The sequence below is a fragment of the Scyliorhinus torazame genome, chromosome 30, assembly GCF_047496885.1.
Source record: "Scyliorhinus torazame isolate Kashiwa2021f chromosome 30, sScyTor2.1, whole genome shotgun sequence".
NCBI classification, from domain to species: Eukaryota; Metazoa; Chordata; class Chondrichthyes; order Carcharhiniformes; family Scyliorhinidae; genus Scyliorhinus; species Scyliorhinus torazame.
Window position 1 is genome coordinate 19871050 of NC_092736.1, and position 19669 is coordinate 19890718.

The 19669-nt window shown below is 49.9% G+C and overlaps 1 protein-coding gene across 9 annotated transcripts in view; it reads right to left on the bottom strand.

Annotated features, from left to right (window-relative positions):
• LOC140404410 (CD276 antigen-like) overlaps nucleotides 1–19669 on the bottom strand; it is a 370294-nt gene that overhangs the window by 55498 nt on the left and 295127 nt on the right. For all 9 annotated transcript variants that reach the window (XM_072492913.1, XM_072492914.1, XM_072492911.1 and 6 more), the window contains one exon: nucleotides 3251–3286. In XM_072492913.1, the coding sequence (XP_072349014.1) occupies nucleotides 3251–3286 (36 nt within the window). The remainder of the gene's footprint in view (nucleotides 1–3250; nucleotides 3287–19669) is intronic.

The following is a 19669-nucleotide window of genomic DNA, read 5'->3' on the forward strand; positions in this document are numbered from 1 at the left end:
AGAACAGGTCTCTAGTCTGTCGCCAGGGGCTTATAGCTTGAGAGGGACGGTTTAGCACAGCTGGATTGTGGTGCTAAACAAGGCCAGCAGCGCGGGTTCAATTCCCATACCAGCGGAGGTTATCCATGAAGGCACATTTTCTCAACCTTGCCCCTCGCCTGATGTGCGGTGGGTGATCCTCAGGTTAAACCATCACCAGTCAGCTCTCCCCCCTCAAATAGTCAGAGGCTTTTCCCCGGGGTAGAGGGGTCAATTACTAGGGGGCATAGGTTTAAGGTGCGAGGGGCAAGGTTTAGAGTAGATGTACGAGGCAAGTTTTTTACACAGAGGGTAGTGGGTGCCTGGAACTCGCTGCCGGAGGAGGTGGTGGAAGCAGGGACGATAGTGACATTTAAGGGGCATCTTTACAAATACATGAATAGGATGGGAATAGAGGGATACGGACCCAGGAAGTGTAGAAGATTGTAGTTTAGACGGGCAGCATGGTCGGCACGGGCTTGGAGGGCCGAAGGGCCTGTTCCTGTGCTGTACTTTTCTTTGTTCTTTGTTCTCCGTTCAAAGGGGAAAGCAGCCTATGGTCATCTTGGACTATGGCGACTTTATTTTTACCGTTATAGTTTGAGGGGGCGCCACTCCGTATCAAGCTTGGCAGACCAGGTCTCTCCCACTCTTACCGCCAACCATTAGACCATAAGACATAGGAGCAGAATTAGGCCACTCGGCCCATCGAGTCTGCTCCGCCATTCAATCATGGCTGATATTTTTCTCATCCCCATTCTCCTGCCTTCTCCCCATAACCCCTGATCCCCTTATTAATCAAAAACCTATCTCTGTCTTAAATTCCTCCTCATCTCTGTTTTAAAGGATCATCCCTATGACCTGTGATGCTGTCCTCTGGTTCTAGTTTTTCCTACAAGTGGAAACATCCTCTCCACATCCACTCTATCCAGGCTTCGCAATATCCTGTAAGTTTCAATAAGATCCCCTCTCATCCTTCTAAACTCCAACGAGTACAGATCCAGAGTCCTCAAATGTTCCTCATCCGACAAGTTCTTCATTCCAGGGATCATTCTTGTGAACCTCCTCTGGACCCTTTCCAAGGCCGGCACATCCTTCCTTAGATACGGGGCCCAAAACTGCTCACAGTACTCCAAATGGGGTCTGACCAGAGCCTTATACAACCTCAGAAGTACATCCCTGGTCTTGTATTCTAGCCCTCTCGACATGAATGCTAACATTGCATTTGCCTTCTTAGCTGCCGACTGAACCTGCACATTAACCTTAAGAGAATCGTGAACAAGGACTGTGTGAGAGGTGTCTGCACGTTGTCTGCATGGGTTTCCTCCGGGTGATCCGGTTTCCTCCCACAGTCCAAAGATGTGCAGGTTAGGTGGATTGGCCATGCTAAATTGCCCTTAGTGTCCAAAAAGGTTAAGTGGGGTTACTGGGTTATGTGGATAGTGTGGGCGTAAGTAGGGTGCTCTTTCTAAGGGCCGCTGCAGACTCGATGGGCCGAATGGCCTCCTTCTGCACTGTAAATTCTATGATTCTGTACTCAATACAGGTGACTAATGTCCAGGACCCATTGCCCTTCAAGTGACTTCCCAAAGTGCACAACATTTTTGATTAATCTCATGTCCCCCACACAAGCCTCCTCCCATCCTGTGTCTCCAATTCTATCAATGGATCCTTGTATTGCTGTCTCCCTCAGGTGTTTAACTAAGCTTAAATGCATCAAGATGATTCTGTCCATCATGCTTAAAGAGTGATCGGGATTGGCACATCAGTCAGAATCATAGAATTCCTTCAGTGCAGAAGGAGGCCATTCAAGCCATCGAGTCTGTACCAACCCTCCGGAAGATCGACCCATCTAGGCCATTCCCCCTCTTATCCCCGTAACCCCACCTAACCTTTGGACACCAAGGGGCATTTTAGCACGGCCAATCCAACTAACCTGGACATCTTCGCCTCAACCATTCCCTTGTTGCAGCGAGTTCCATCCTCCCACCAGCCTCTGGCTAAAGAGGTTGCTCTTGCATTCCCTAGCGGTGTTTATAGCCGCGAGCTTTGGTCTTTGCTATTAGTGCAAGCATCTTATGTCTACCTTATCGAACGCTTCCACAATCTTCAAGACATCTACTAAAGACTCTGATGAGAAGGTGCACATTAGGCGAGGACAAGTTTCCTTCAATCAGGAATTGGAAACGTTGCCCCTGAGAATTCATGGCCAGCATCTAGTTGACCTGAGTAGACAAAGCTTGGATGCCCCTGAATCGATTCCAATCACAGGAGATGGTTTTCAGCCGATCTCAGAGGGGGCAAGAATTGTGAGTGTGGCAAGATCTTATTTTGCAGACGCGTAATGGAAGAGCATTGAATTTACTGCGGTAATTGACAATCGATTGGAAAAACGAACAGCTTAAAGCTTGAGGAACAGTCGAGATCTTCATTCTGCTCAAGGCCATGCATCCCATGAAGGCTTCCTTTTATCATGAGTAAATGATGGCTGCATGATATACTGCACAGCGGTACTGGACAACTGGATGAATCACTTTGCTCAATCCGTCGGTCTGTAGACGGCTCAATCCTATTTGCATTTATATTCTTCAGCCGCTGGTCTGTCCTGTGAACACGGTGGTGAGGAGTTGGCTAGCTTCAGCACCATTGCTTCCGCCAGGGGCCAATCCTCAATCGCAGCACCGTAACCCAGTATGCTTTTACAAATTCATTCATAGGGTGTGGGTTCCGCTGGCTCAGGCCAGCGTTGATTGCCCATCCCTAATTGCCCTTGAGAAGGTGGTGGTGAGCCGCCTTCTGCAACCGCTGCAGCCCATGTAGCCCTGCTCGGGATCGGTACAAATGAACTGGACCACTCAGAAGGAATCTGCGAGCGGGTGTGCGGCCATGCGGCCATCCCCGTTCCCCACCCCCCCCACCCCTTTAATCACGGCGGACAGAATCAGAGAATGACTCTGGTAGGATGCTCCCAGAGGCCATTCCTACGGGCAAAGCTTGGTGCCCAGCTAGGGCAAACTCTACATCGAGTGCGAGTATCGTTTGGTGGAATCTCTACAGTGCAGCAGGAGGCCATTTGGTCCATCGGGTCAGCACCGACCCTCTGAAAGAGCACCCAACCTAGGCCCAATCCCTCACCCTATCCCCGCAACCCCACCTAAGCTGCACATCTTTGGACATGAAGGTGTTGCAGGAAACCAGATTAAACTGGTGACTTGAGAAGAATCGAACGTACCTCCTTTATCGTCGGCATTTTCCAATGGTTTCATCGCTGTAAAAGACAAAAATGGGGAAGTTTACTCAAGAGCTTCTTTTCATCATTATTGCACTAAGTTTTACTCCATTGAGTCTATTACTCAGTTCAGATATTAAATGTTAACAGTTCCTTGTGCAGCGTTTCTCTTGGAATTCTATCTCACCTGTCCCTGTGTTTGCATTCCACCCATTCTACTGTTCGATGTTCTACCCTCTCTGAGTACAGCTGACACTTTTTTTTGATGTTGTTGACGATCCCTGGCTTTTTTCTTTTGTCTCTATCTTACAATTATGTTTGCCTTAATGCTGCCTCCTTTGTTTGGGAAAGAATCATGGAATGGTTGAAGCACATTTGGCCCATCGAAATTTAATAAAGACACCGGACGTCCACACCCAGTAGAGTAGAGAACTGGATTTATTTCCAATATGATATATACAGTTCCCGGTAAATCCATACCGGGTCTCTCTCTCTGTTCGAGTGCCTTAGGTTGACCTTTTATACATTGGTGGATTAGCGTTCTCTCCCCCCCCTAGTGGGGAGCTCGTACTCTGCGTGGACCACGTAGATGGTACTCATTCCCATTCCCCCAGGCTCCGTGCGGGATATTATCTGTTGCCCGTTGAGTCGGCTCTCTGCTAATCTCATTCGCTTTGTCCTTTTCATCATTTACCCTTCAGCTGTTTATCCAGTTCCTTTTTTAAAAAGGCACAATTAAACCTGCCTCCACCACCCTTTCGGGCAGCACATTCTAGATCCCAACCACTACCTGCATTCAAACGTTTTTCCTTCAGCCACATTTGATGTTTATCTGGCCAATTTGTTTGTTCTGGCTCTCGAGCCTTCTGCCAATGGGAACAGTTGTTACTCGAACTACTCTACTGAGATCTCCTCACGATTTCGAACGCATCCATCAAATCTCCTCGCAACTGTTCCTTTTCCAAGGAGAACTGCCCCCAGCTTCTCCAATCGCACACGTGTGCTGTTTTGTGAACTGACTCAGTTTGCATGCTTGACCTGTGACATGCAACAAAAAAGTAAGAGGCAGAAAACTATCAGAGTCGGGGACTTGGCGATGGGTTAATAGTCACTAAGGCCCAAGGTCTGAGCCAGAAGGAGAGGGGTTACCAAGGAGCTACTGAAACATGTGACATTAGGGAGAATGTCTAGTATATAATGGGTTAATGTAATACCATAATTGACCACTAGATGGAGCTGGGAACAGACCGATTAAAAGGACTGACTCTCATGCTTCTGGGAAAGAGTGGAGAGTGTGGGAGAGAGCAGAGTACAGTTAAGACAGCGTGCATGAAACATGTATTAGTAATAGTGTAGATTGTAGTTTAATAGATTATTGCTTGCTACAGGAGTAAGTGGTCAAGCTGTGTATTAAGTAGTGTAATAAATGTCAGTTTTGTTATTGAACTTAGCTTGTGTGGTCTTTGTGGACGCTACAACACCCATCCTGAGTATAAGAAACACAAAGAACACCACAAAACAGACACAGGTAGGAGAGAAATTTGGAGGCAAGGTTTGGGCTGTGGGTTGTCGAAGTAAGTGGATTAGAACTTTGAAAGATGTGAAGATTGAGGCTTACGTTGGGTGGGAGCTGCCAGCTGAGATTTATTTTCCTTTATTCTTTGTGGGTATCGCTGGCTAGGCCTGCATTTGTTGCCCATCCCTTGACCAATTCAGAGGGCAGTAGAGAGTACATCCGCATTGCCGTGGATCTGGAGTTACATGAAGGCCAGACCGGGTAAGGATGGCAGATTTCCCTCCCAAAAGGGCATGAGTGAACCAGATGGGTTCTAATGACAATTGAAGATAATTATCATGGTCGCCATGACGGAATCTGGCTTCAATTCCAGATTAATTGAATTTAAATTCCTTTGAAGGGGTTTGAACCCAGATCTCCAGAGGGCCTCTAGATTACAGCCAGTGACATGACGCCAGCGCTTCCCCTCCAAATCTAGTATGCGGAGGGTGGTCTACCTGTTGTGGTTGGGAAAGACATGGATGGTTTAGCACACTGGGCTAAATCGCTGGCTTTGAAAGCAGACCAAGGCAGGCCAGCAGCACGGTTCAATTCCCGTACCAGCCTCCCTGAACAGGCGCCGGAATGTGGCGACTAGGGGCTTTTCACGGCAACTTCATTGAAGCCTACTTGTGACAATAAGCGATTTTCATTTCATTTCCTTAGCCCCAAATATGAAGGACAAGTCTAGGAGCCAATGCAATGCACAGAGCTGGGTGAGCAAGTGGAGGACTTGGGACTGGGATGGGGGAGCGAATGGGAGGGTTGAAGGGATAGGCGTGAGTGGGCCTGGGAGAACGTAGGGTTGGATTTTAATTGTCGTAAGTTGTGAAGGCCGCTCCTCTGTGCTTACATAAAATATGGTGTGATGAGATTGAGTTGCCAATAAGACTTTATCTCAACAGTCTCTGGAAGCAGAATCATATAGAATTTGCATATAGGAGGCCATTCGGCCCATCGAGTCTGCACCGGCCCCTGGAAAGAGCACCCCACTTGAGCCCACCCCATCCCCGTAACCCAACGATGTTGGACACCAAGGGCAATTTATCATGGCCAATCCACCTAACCTGCACATCTTTGGACTGTGGGAGGAAACCGGAGCGCCCGGAGGAAACCCACGCGGACACGGGGAGAACGTGCAGACTCCGCACAGACAGTGACCCAAGCCGGGACTCGAACCTGGGACCCTGGAGCTGCGAAGCATCTGTGCTAACCACTGTGCTACCAAAAGAGCGGAACCTTATCACAAAATGGTAAAGAGTCAGTTCTGGCAAGAAAACAGGCTAAATCCGATTTTTCACGGAATCTTGCACCTCTGAAAGAAAGATTTTTCTCCCCATGAAATGCTGACGTGCTCTTGGCAGCCCCCAGCTGATTCACCTGCCCTGGGGAAAAGTTTAAAAAATGTTTTATCTCATCCTTAAAGTTACAAAGGCAATGCACACTGTAACTTCATTGCAGTGTTAATGTAAGCCTACTTGTGACGCTAATAAAGGTTATTATTGCGCACTGAGACACAGGAGTGGGAGCAAATGGACCGCACAGACTTCCCAACTTCCTCACCCCACCAAGAAACCTCAAAACCCCCAGCCTGGAATGACCTACGGGTGGGAGCACGGAGGCTGTGAGGAATACACTGGCTGTGGGTGGGTCCGGTTCCACAGGGCTGAGGAATAGCAGAAGGGGGACGGAGGTTGTGAGTGAGCAAGGGGTAAAAGGGGAAGTCTCGAAACGGAGGAAAGTTGACAAATCAACAAGGCCTAAAAGAATGGTTCTGAAATGGGCGGCCTGGTCTAGGGAGGAATTTGGGACATTGCCTTTTAAGCTCAGAAGGTAGGCTGCGATATGAAGTATATATTGACAATGGACAAAAAAAGCACATTGAAGCAATTTGTTTTCAATCATGACTTGCTTAAATATTTGTGCTGGAGAATGGTTTACGAAAGACACACGGGATCCTCTCCTTTAGTCGGGATGTTATGTAGGTCATTAATTTAGGTCAGGAACAGTCTCAGGATAGTGACTCTACGTCAGTCTCGCAGCATTGCTGAACGGGTCTAATAATCCAACTTGCTTTTCAACAGGCTCTGCGCACCAGAGGCAGCGCACGTGTCACCGGCCCACGCGGGTCACAGGGAGAGGCGCAGACCAGTTGGCTTGTTTTGTTTAACCTGCCCCGTGTGTTTCTGTCTATTCATTCACGGGGATGGGCGTTTCGCCGGCTCGGCCACCATTTATTGCCCGTCCCTAACTGCCCTTGTGTGGAAAATGTCCTTGGTTCGCCCCTGGCTCAAGTTCTGATTTCAAGCCCCTGTCAGCGGAACCATTTCCCTCACCTTGTTATGGGCCAGGGTTTAGAGAATCCCAAAGTGTATCATGGAGTTCACCTGACCCACAACTTTTAATAGATTGTGGTATGGGGAGCAAAATAATGTTTATTCTATGAACTCAAGTTAACCTTTTTAAAACATACAGTGAACATCTTAGCAACCCACAAAGACTACAACACTAAGTAATCTGTCCTTTTTTAACACCCAGAAGACTTAACAAACCTTTAAACAGAAGTACATCAGGGTTTACATTCACGACTGAAAACATTTATAATTCTGAATTCACCAAATGATCCAGAGATAGTCTTTCATGGCAGGGAGATCAACAGTACAGCTGCTTTTTCTGACATCAGCTGCAACACACTGAGAAACTAAACCAAAAACGACAGACACACCCAAGCTTTTCTCAAAGTGAAACTAAAAAGCAGAACCAGTGTAGCCATCTGGGATGGCCACGTCCCGGTTACAAAATGGACATTTGCAAAGAATGCAGGGAAAATTGGACAATACTACGAAACGAGCAGGTGCAAGGTCTATCTGTTGATTAGAACCTTAGGCTCTCAGACAGGACAGAAACTACCAAACGATTTACATACTAACGAGCCATCTCCGGGGACATAAGGGAAACATTTAGATACACAATGTTAAGACAGACATCCCGGCGCCAGAAGAGACTACAACAAAGCAGACAAACGGTCATTAGGACACGCCCAGCGATCAGGGAACCACCCCTCTTATTGGAGGAAGATCGATACGAATGATTGGGAAAGATGCAATTAATTGAGGCCAAGTTTAAGGCCCACCCAAATGTTCGCGAAGCCCTTTTTGGAATATATAAGGTATTCCCCAAGGGAGAATCTTTCTCCTTTGGCTTTGGCTCTCAGTGAAGAGAGAGACCAGCCTAGCAGCTACAGCAGACCAAGTAAGTTCCAAGTCAACGCACGCTACGAGATAGACGCTCCTAGTTGCTATCCTGTAAACAGCTCAACCCAGCAGCCTCAGAACCGAGCAACGGCCATTGTTCCTCTGACTGAGTGGGCGCCCGAAGCTAAGTATAGGCTTTAGTAATAGTGGTAGTTTAGTTTGTAGAGTTTATGCACAAGTAGATTTGACTGTGTGTAAATAAATGGCCATTGCTTTTGAACTTACTAACTGGTGTATCGAGTCATTGATCAGTATTCGATTCTGAACCTTGTGGCGGTGTCGAAAGATTCCTGGCGACTCTTGAGCAAATGTAGTTAAACAGAGCCAAATTAAGAAAGTTAGCAACACCAGAGCTCAGCTCCACCCACACTCTGACATCACTGCGGTAACATGAGCAGCCAAACATTTCGTAAAGCGACATTCTCATGACAACCTCCCCCGAGTGAATCCTCTTAACGTGGTAAACACCTTGGTTGCTTCAGCATTCGATCTTCTGCAATCAAGACAAGACAAGGCCAGTTTATCCGTCTCATTGAAATCTCTTCAGCCTGGCAAATCCCCACTACACCCGGCCCAAAGTCAACATAGCCTTCCTGAGGTGTGGGGCCCAGAATTGGAACGCTCTAAACAAATTTGAGGTGCGATCAATAGGATTTGGCTTCGAAGAGAATCAAGGAACATGGGGAGTGGGCAAGAAGGTGGGATTAAGGAAGAATCAGCCATCATATTGAATCACGGAGCAGGCTTGAAGGGCCAAAAGGCCTAGCCCTACTCTTAGTTCTCATCTGGGACCATGGTTGTGTAAAACTGAAGCATCACTTCCCTCCCTCTTTGCAAACTACCATCTCAATTTAAACCTGCTTCCTGCTGACAACTGCATACAAAGAATTGGGTAGGATTTTCCTGCTTTTCCCAGCAGCAGGATCTCCAGTCCCGCCAAAGGTGCCCGGCCCCCCCTCCCCCCCCCCTCGCAACGGGTCCCCAAGCGGTGGGACAGGGGTGAGCCACAGAAATGGCATGGAGATAGGTAGTACCGTAAGATCCATCCGGCAGCCAATGGTGAGCGGATGTTTATTTGCGAGTGTAGCTGAGAGGGAGGAACGCAGCATGTTCCGCGTCAGCTCCAGTTACGCACAATCGTGTCTTGGCCGAAAAGGACGAAATAAAGCAGCTTGCTCCCAAAACTGGCAAGCGCTGAACATCTATGGCAGGAAGTCAATACACAGACACCAGAGATGTGGCTCAATGCTCGGAGAGAGGTTATTAATCCTGTCATTTCATCCCATTGATTTTGCTTTGCTGCTGACGACATGCTAGAAAACGGAGAGGGATATTGGCAGGTCCGTCAATACAGTAAAGGATGTACATATACAATATGGATGCTTGTTGGCCCGTCGAGGTGAAGCTGACCATGTTCACCAGCTGGAGTATTTGGGCGGGTTCCAGTGGGCACACAGGTGGCTGTATAGGGTGTGACTCTGACTGTGCCCAGAGGGTTCTGCTGCCAGGAGGACAGGGTGCCACGGACGACTGAGTTTGGGGCCTTTTTCTGGCTTGTGATTTCTTCTCTTTGAGTTTTCCCCATGCCTCTGATAGGTGCTTGCTTTTGAAGGAGGAAGCACCTTGTTCGTATTTGGTTGGGGCCGGGTGCAGCGATCCTGGGCGAGCTTCTCCGCAGGGCTCGGTGTCGAGATCAGAATTCCTGTCTCACTAAGGTGGGGGTGCCCGGCATGCCAGCTCGGGTGAGCAGCTCAGTATCTGGTATTTTGTCCTGAAGACAAATCAAGTGAATACGGTTGAGCTCCTTGGCATGACCCCGGTCGGCATAGAAGTATCTTTTTATTCTTGCGGGATGATTCCTTGCTCCCACATAGAATGAAAGAGCTCAGTGAGCTCCTTGGCTAAGCACTGACCTCCAGCCTTGTGGATCATTGGTGTTCCCAACCAGCCGGCCACTCCCGCCCCTATCCCCCCACCCCCCCCCCCCCCCCCCACCTTCTTGGACCTCATCTCCCTGCCCCGCCGGGAGAGCGCCCTCACACGCTTATCTGATACTGGACTTCAAATATGGGAACATATTGTAGTCCCAGTCTTGGCCACTGCTGCTAATGGCGCTGCGGGGACTACAGAGCAGCTGGCCAATCAGATTGGCCGGACGCTCTCTGATGTGGAACCTCCTCCCGAGCGAGGGGTGGAAGTCCCGTCTTCAGCCAATTAACACTACGAGCATTAAATGGCGGCCTTTGGCGGGGACGCAATCGCAAATGACGCTTGGGGTGGCAGGGCGGGGCGCAACTGTCTGAAAAATCCTGCACGGGTTTGAATTTGACCATGGCAGCTGATTGAATTAAATTTCAATTAATGACTAAATCTATAAACAAAATTAACACAAAAACGATCTCATTGTTGTAAACACCCATCTGGTTCACTCATGTCCTTCAGGGGAAGGAAATCTGCCAGCCCTACCAGGTCTGGCCTGCACCTTGCTCCGGACCTACAGCAATGTGGTTTGACTGCCGGTCGCCCTGGGAAGTGGCCGGGCAAGCCATTCAGCTGTATTGAGGTGCTGCAGAAAGGTCACTACACATCCTGGGCTGCGGTACCTTCAGAAGGCCACTCACCACCACCTTCTCAACGGCATTCAGGGATGGGCATTAGACGTTGGGCTCGCCAGCGATGCCCACATTGCCAGAACGAATGAGGAAAAGGAATCGGGATGAGGCGCCCGAGAAGATCACGGCTCACCAAACTGTACATCGGTGAGGAACTCTATTCATTCAAGAGAGGAGGACAGGGGCTGAATTTGAGCGGAGGCGATGCTTTTGTGTGCCAGCAAAATGAGACACATCCATCGCCACTTCGCTCCACACAAGAACCTTGCCCATCAGTCAATCCACTGGCTGGAGAAAGTACACAAGGAGTTTACACTCTGGCCAATAAAACTGAAAAGGGACTGCGTTCTGATGAAAACATTTGATCTAAATTTTCCCGCAAATCGGCAAAGGCGGATAGCGGGCGGCAAAGGTGTCGTGGAAGCCGCCGCCTGCACCGACGACTTTCTCTGCCATACAGTGCAGAACTTAAGAGTGAAAATCTTAAAGGGGCGGGTCCCACAACAAAATGTTGGCGGGGTGGCCTTTGATTCGCCCACCTTGCCAGCAACTTAGACCCTCGAGGAGTGGGGGCGCCATTATCAAAGGAATTCGCCTCGAACTTTCCCTCCACCCCAACACTGCCCTCTGTCACTGCTCGGGCACTGTTCTCACTGCACCCCGGGATGGGGTGGTGGGGGGGGGGGGGGGGGGGGGGGGGGGGGGGAAGTTACAATCGCGTCACGCATTTATGTCGGTGCGAAATACAATTTGGGAGTTCCCGGGAGACTTTCCGCTCCTGTCGCCGAACAGGCCTGACGTGATGGGAAGCGGAACGCCCCACCCTGAGCTTTTCCACTCAGCAGTGGCTCTCAGATCAACAGGGCACAAATTTGAAGTCAAAACCTTTCTCCACTGGCAATAAAACTGAATAGTGATTTCAGTGGCCATTTGCTGCACCTCCAACTGGCAAAGAGTCAACGCATGTGGCGTCCTGGCATCATAATAAACTTCCACGCTGCAGTAACAGTGTTACATCTACACAATCAGGTCATCATCATCAGAACTGGATTTAAACGGCTCCCTTGTTTCGTTTTACCATCTGGTTTCGGCACATCGCAGACAGTGAAGGCGGTCATTAAACAGCCACCAATTAAATACAACAGATACTCATCACTTCATGACACAATTCAGGCTTTCAATGTCCGTAAGGTGTGTACCAGTTGAGTTGATCATGGATTCCCCCCCCCCCCCCCCCCCGCCTTCCTCAGTTTTACACTTGCTGACTTTCCTGAATGTTGTGTGTGATCCACACTCTCAAAAGACCAAGAGACAGAGAAACAGGAGAAGCTCATTCAGCCCCTCAGGCTTATAGAGTCATAGAGGTCGATGGCACAAAAAAGGCCCTTCAGCCTCTTGTATCTGAGGCTGCTTGTTCCAGTGTCCAGATAAAGCATTGCCTATTTATTCCTCAACTTCTTTGACTATTCGGCTTTGTTCCATTACCTGTGACACCCTTCCCAAAACAAAGTCTCAGTTTTTCGATGACGTCCAGACTCAACAGCTGCATGTGGGCGAGAGTTCAAGATTTCTACTGCCCATTCTGAGAGGAAATGCTTCCTGACATCACCTTTGAACTGATCAATGATCTCCTTCCCAGAAGGTTTGGTGCCCTTGGTTCCAGAACATCGCTGCAGGAGGTCTTCAGGGCAGTGCCCTAAGCCCTACCATCTTCAACTGCTTCATCAAGGAAGGCGTGGATTTATTGTGAACATTGGTTCATGAGGTGTGGGCATTGATGGCTTGGCCAGATCTGTTGCCCGTTCCTAATTGCCCTTGAACTGAGGCCATTTCAGAGTGGCACTTAAGAGTCAACCACATTGCTGTGGGTCTGGAGTCACATGTCGGCCAGACCAGGCACGGATAGCAGACTTCCTTTCTTATCCTTCAATGCATGCGATCTGGACACCTTGGGTATTTGGTCTCCCTTTACAAGGTACTGTCGATATTTAACAGATTTTAGTGATGAGGATGGATTAAAAGTGGATATATATTCGCATCAAACAGCAGTAGAGACCGGGGTGATCAAAATAATCCAGTTCCCAGTCAGTATGTTGCTAGGATGACAAAGGTTCAGGCTGGATAAAGGGAGAAATGGATCCTTCACCGCACTCCCCCCCCCCCCCACTCACATCTACCCCACAGGGACGGTACAAAAATGACACCCAGAGACCGGTTGTGCAGGATAACAAGGCTTGAAAAAATGGGTGGAGGAGGTTAAAGCAAAAGGTCATGTTTAGGTGACACCAGGGGCGGATTCTCCGCAATCGGCGCGATGTCCGCCGACCGGCGCCAAAAACGGCACGAATCAGTCCGGCATCGCGCCGCCCCAAAGGCGCGGAATCCTCCGCATCTTGAGGGGCCGAGCCCTAACCTTGAGGGGCTAGGCCCGCGCTGGACTGATTTCCACCCCGCCAGCTGGCGGGAAAGGCCTTTGGTGCCCCGCCAGCTGGCGCGAAACTGACTTTGCCGGGCGGCGCATGCGCGGGAGCGTCAGCAGCCGCTCACGGCATCCCTACGCATGCGCAGTGGAGGGGGTCTCCACTATGGCGGAGGCGGAAGGAAAAGAGTGCCCCCACAACACAGGCCCGCCCGCGGATCGGTGGGCCACGATCGCGGGCCAGATCGCCCCGCGCCCCCCCCCCCCCAGGACCCCGGAGCCCGCCCGCGCCGCCTTGTCCCGCCGGTAAGAGAGGTGGTTTGATTCTCGCTGGCGGGACAGGCATTCCAGCAGCGGGACTTCAGCCCATCGTGGGCCGGAGAATCGCCAGGGGGGTCCCGCCAACCGGCGCGGAGCGATTCCCACCCCTGCCGGTGGGAATATCCGGTGCCAGAGAATTCGGCAACCGGCGGGGGCGGGATTCATGCCAGCCCCCGGCGATTCTCCGACCCAGCGGGGGGGTCAGAGAATCCCGCCCCTTTTCTTTATTGCTGCATGGGATGTGGGCATCGTTGGCTGGCCCAGCATTTATTGCCCATCCCCAATTGCTCTCGGGAAGGTGGTGGTGAGTGAGTTGCCTTCTTGAACTGCTGCAGGCATGTTGTGTAGGTACACCCACAGTGCTGTTAGGGAGGAAGTTTGACCCAGCGGCAGCGAAGGAATATTTCCAAGTCAGGATGATGAGTGGCTTGGAGGGGAACTTCCAGGTGGTGGGGCTCCCATGTATCTGCTGCCCTTGTCCTTCTAGATGGTAGCGGCCATGGGTTTGGAAGATGCTGTCTAAGGAGCCTTGGTAAGTTGCTGTTGTGCATCGTGTAGATGGTACACACGGCTGCCACTGTGCGTTGGTGGTGGAGGGAGTGACGGTTTGCAGAAGGGGTACCAATCAAGTGGGCTGCTTTGTCCTGGATGAAGTCAAACTTTTTGAGTGTTGTTGGAACTGCATTTATCCAGGCAAATGGAGAGTGTTCCATCACACTCCTGACTTGAGCCTTCTCGATGGTGGACAGGCAGACGAGTTCCTCGCTGCAGGATTCCTAGCCTCTGACTTGCTCTTACAACCACAGCATCCACACTTAAGTTGGGTTTTAAAAATCTGTATAGAGCAGGAGGAAGTTGAAGGGATCAATTGAATCGCAGCTGTTAATAACATAGGTGTTGGTCTGCGTTCGATCTCACAACGGACCAGCTAACATTCGGGCTGGCCTGTCACTGGCCCACTGTTCAATGTGCCCTCCACTCGCTACTCAGAGACCACAGAAAGTGAAAGGGGCAGACGAAAATCGGGAGGATCTTAGAAGCGTTAAGTTCATCTTTGGATTTTTGAAGCATTTCGACGAGGATTTTGCCGACTTGCGCAATTATTCCAGAGTTCAAAGACTTCCATTCACTGAATTTCCGGTCTCTGAGCTAGTCAAGACCGATTTGCGCAGTTGACTTCATGACAAATGAAAGGAAATAAATAAGCGAGTTCAAACTCACGATGGATGAAGTGGCAGTGAAAATGTTGCTGCTGTCCAACTGACTTATCCAATTAACCTTGAAGCTGTCTATTTCTTCCACTGAGGATATTGTCACAATTCCTCCAAATGCTCAATTGTGTACACACGCGTGTAACTGTAATTTAGACGCATCTCATTGGCACGCTGAGATAGCCACCCGACTAACGGGGTCGTCGAGTGTTCTGGGCCAGGGTATCGAGAACCCCAAAGTGTATCATGGAGTTCACCTGACCCACAACTTTTACTAGATTGTGGTATGGGGAGCACACGGCCCACTCTACAGGTGTGGTATAGCAGAAATCGAAAAGTATTGTTTAAAGCAAAACAATGTTTATTCCATGAACTCAAGTTACCCTTTTTAAAACATACAGTGAACATCTTAGCAACCATCAATTCAAATACAACCCCCAAAGAATACAACACTAAGTAATCCTTAATAACTTCCCAAACAACATCCAGAAGACAAAAGAAACACCTTTAACAGAAGCACATCAGGTTTAAATTCACTACTGAAAACAGTTATAATTCTGAATTCACCAAATGATCTAGAGATAGTCTTTTCATGGCAGTGAGATCAACAGTACACCTGCTTTGTCTGGCTTCAGCTCCAACACTGAAACGAAACCAAAAACAAACACAGACACACCCAAGCTTTTCTCAAAGTGAAACTAAAAAGCAGAGCCAGAGCTCAGCTCCACCCACACTCTGACTTCACTGCAGCAGCATGAGCAGCCAAACATTTCTTAAAGTGACATTCTCATGACACGAGTCAGCTTGAGAATGTATTAATAGCATCAAGAGATGCCATGCAAACAAACTTTAACTTTCGTCACCAACCGCATAAAGGTGGAACCACATTGAATGAGGATTTGTTCCAAATAAGCCACAGAGACAATCCAATCGATCTCCCCATAGGGTTCATGGAATACGAGCTCTCCCACTGAGGGGGCGGAGTCCTAACAGCGGGGCTCGTTAATTCCCCGAGATAAAAGCCGGCCCACGAGGGCACCAGCATCTCAGGATTGTCCCGGCTGGGCCTTGGAGCGTTGCTTACTTGCTGTGTGTTCCTAACTGTGAGGAGGAAATAAACTACCTTTGAGTACAATAAACCAGGAGTAGGCAATTCAGCCCCTCGAGCACCCTCCGCCATGCAACACGATCATGGCTGATCTCATCTCTATAACCCTTCAACCCATCACTAATTAATGGGGTCGTGAATTCCACAGATTCAGTACCAAGACAGAAGACAAAGAGGCTGCTAATAATGGTTTAGTCTTTAACACTACCATCAACATTGTGATACATTACATCAAGGTTGCAATTTCAGAGGGGTGGAAGAGACCCCTTCCAGTCAGGAGTAGCAACAGTGCACCCCAGAGGGAGACAACACTGTGAGTTAATGCTCTTTCTCCTGCTCCCTCACAAAGGTCTAAGGAAGCCTTGTGCTGGCTTTGCAAGTTTGCCAAGGTGGGTGCGTCCACAGGTGGGCAGCACAGTGGTTAGCACTGTAGCTTCACAGCACCGTACCAGCCTCCCCGAACAGGCGCCGGAATGTGGCGACTAGGGGCTTTTCACAGTAACTTCATTGAAGCCTACTCGTGACAATAAGCGATTTTCATTTTCATTTCAGGGTCCCAGGTTCGATTCCCAGCTTGGGTCACTGTCTGTGCGGAGTCTGCACGTTCTCCCCGTGTCTGCGTGGGTTTCCTCCGGGCGCTCCGGTTTCCTCCCACCCATCCCGAAAGACGTGCTGCTAGGTGAATTGGGCATTCTGAATTCGCCCTCTGTGTATCCGAACAGGCGCCGGAGTGTGGCGACTTGGGGAATTTCACAGTGACTTCATTGCAGTGTTAATGTAAGCTTACTTGTGACAATAAAGATTATTATTGTTATTACTTTTCCGAATTTAAAACATGTCTGACAAGACATTTTAATAGTGGGCGGGATTCTGTGCACCCCCAGCCGCATGTTTCTCAGTAACGCCATTTGCTGGGGGCAGGATTCTATCTTCCCGCTGCTTGTCAATGGTATTTCCCGTTGTAACCACCCCACACCGCAATGAGACCCACGGGCGGGGTTGCCCGCCAGCAGGAATAGTGAATCGCAACGACCGGAATATTCCAGCCAGTAACTCCCTGTCAGTTTGGAATCATATTAAAGAGACTGGAAAGTACTCAGGCAAGTATTGGTCTGCCTTCTGCACGCACCAGCGGACGTCAGCATATTTATTCCGAGATGGGGAAAGTGTGACAAACATCAGACGCCAGAAGTGAGTGTACACTCACCCGGCTCGGACCATTTGGATGACTTGCCTCGCCGCACTCATGCTCTTTGCTCAAATTATGTTCCTTCTCTATCGGAGGGGGGGGGGGTTTGACCCCGGGGGGGGGGGGGGGGGGGGTTGACCCCTTCGAGATCTTTAAAATGATGCAAGGTGTTGACAGAGTAGACAGTGGACTGAATTCTCCGACCCTGCGGCTTTGCCCCAGATCACCATAGGCTGCTTTCCCCTTTGAGGGGGGTTCAAGCTGACCGGTGGTGGTTTAACCTAAGGATCACCACACCTCGGGCGAGGGGTGAGGTTGAGAAGGCAGGGCCTTCATGAAGGCCCAGTAGATGAGGAAGGAAGGAATAGAGGGTTACACTGTTAGAGTTAGAAGAGGAAGGAGGGGAGGAGGCTGGAGTGCAGGACAACCAGCATGTGATGGTTGGATCGAATGGCCTGTTGCTGTGTTGTTGGGTGGAATTCTAACCATGGTGCACCGTTCCCATGGCTGATTATTCACACGTGCATCAACATTTGTTGAGACCAGTTCGGTCAGAGACCTAAATACACTGGGACGCCTCATGGCTAACACCACATTGACGGTTAGTGGGGAGTTAGAGCAATTTCTTTATTATGGAAGAAACAATGTTGTGGTTTTTTTTGCACTCTTTATTGAATGTTCATGTCAGGGTCCAGTGTTGTATTCACCACTCTGCGGTGCATGGCTAAACTCGCTGGCTCAGCTGGCGCTCCCTGTTATGCATTGCAAAGGACATTGTCCAAGCTGGCTCTCAGTGGGGATGTCCAAGATGGCTCTCAGTGGGGATGTCCAAGATGGCTCTCAGTGGGGATGTCCAAGATGGCTCTCAGTGGGGATGTCCAAGATGGCTCTCAGTGGGGATGTCCAAGATGGCTCTCAGTGGGGATGTCCAAGATGGCTCTCAGTGGGGATGTCCAAGATGGCTCTCAGTGGGGATGTCCAAGATGGCTCTCAGTGGGGATGTCCAAGATGGCTCTCAGTGGGGATGTCCAAGATGGCTCTCAGTGGGCGGAAATTATGGGCGGAATTCAACCAAAACAATTTCTAAGCATCATTTTGGGCGAGTCTGGTGCGGTGTTTCTCGTCAGCTTTCAGGGTGAGACCCACATCGGTATTCACCCACATTTAGGGCGTGATCTACTGTCCTCGTTGCGCCCGAAAGGTGCAGCCGATAGATGCCGGGAGCTCGCTACACCTCGCCAGGCGTGATCTCACGAGATGACACAATCTGAATCTCCCCCATGGTGGGCGGGATCAGTATTTAGCAAATCTGCATATTAGAGCGAGACAGCTAGTCTCACGCTAAAATGCACTCCGCTGATCTTCCCGAGACGTTGGGACCTAACCCCTTCGCCTTGGAGACCTCGGGCCAGCGCTATTCAGTGCTGGTCCCCACAAACGGGGACCAGGTGGAACAGCACTTGTGGGGGTCTCCCAGGGGATGGGAGGCCCCCAGGCGCTTGCCCTCTGGGCAGAGTGGCACTCTGGCACTGCTGGTGCCACCTGGTCACCTTGGCACTACCAGCCTGGCACTGGATTGGACCCAGGAGTGCCCTGCCCATGTGGGGTAAAGGGTAAAGGGACTGCCCCCCCCCCGAGAATTTCCTTATAGGTGAGTTGGGACTTGGAGGGGGGGGGTTCAGGGTCCCCATTTTTAAATGGCATCCCGATCTCTTCCTACACTGTGGTGGTTCTGGCGATCGGAGCTCCTCAGTGCAGGAAATGGGACTAAGTCCGGCCTCGGCGCAGCGTTCCCCGCTGAGGTCCCGAATTGGATCAGAGGTAGCGTGGCGTTTCTCTGTGCTGTGAGCGCCAGTAAACACCCGGCCCATCATGCTCGTCACGGGACTCTGTTCCAATTTGGTTAGATTACGCCCTTAATCATTTCCTGGGCCTCGGGGAGTTCTCCCGGGTCCAGCCAACACTCTGAAATGTTTTCAGCAACGAGGAACTGAGCGAGCCGGCGGGTCGAGCGCCTCAGAGATGGGGTCGCCATTTTGATTAAAGCACGGCGTAGCCGGTTCCCTTGTTCTCTGTCCATCAGAGCACCTGTACTTCTGGACACCGTGTTGCTCCAGTGTCACCTCTGCAATCAAAGCTGAAGCTGCCTATGAGCTATCCTCACAATATCCCAAAGAGGAATCTGCATTGCGTGCTTTATATTGTGAGGGACAAAGCGGAACTAATGTTCCATTCTCCTACCCTGTCCGCTTCGGCTTAACGAGGATCAATAATCGATATTCAGGGATACATTCTGCGTTGCCCGTCTGCCTCCGTATGGGGGTTGTCACTTATCAATCACTGTAAGTTGACCGTGAGTGTTGGAGACGTCGGCTGTCGCTGTTAGCTTTCCTCCGACAAGAGGCTCACATTTTAGTTCACAGGACGAGTTCCCGAGCTCCCGCAGTACAAAACTGGCAGAGTTAAAATAAATATTCAGTGAGAGTCGTTATGAGGCAGCGATCGACTGGGGATCGCAGTTTTATGACAGATATCGACGGAGATATTTTCTCTCGAGCTGCTGTAGGACAACGTTAATATATCGCCAGTTTTATTATAACCTAAAACATATCTTACTTTTTCTTCTGATTCATTCAGAGGATGCGGACATCTGTGGCAAGCCCAGCTCTTTCCAGCTAAGTGTCTTGCTCGTCCGTTTCGGACGTCATGTAAGAAGCAGCCACCATAGCTGTGAGTCTACAGTCACTTATCGG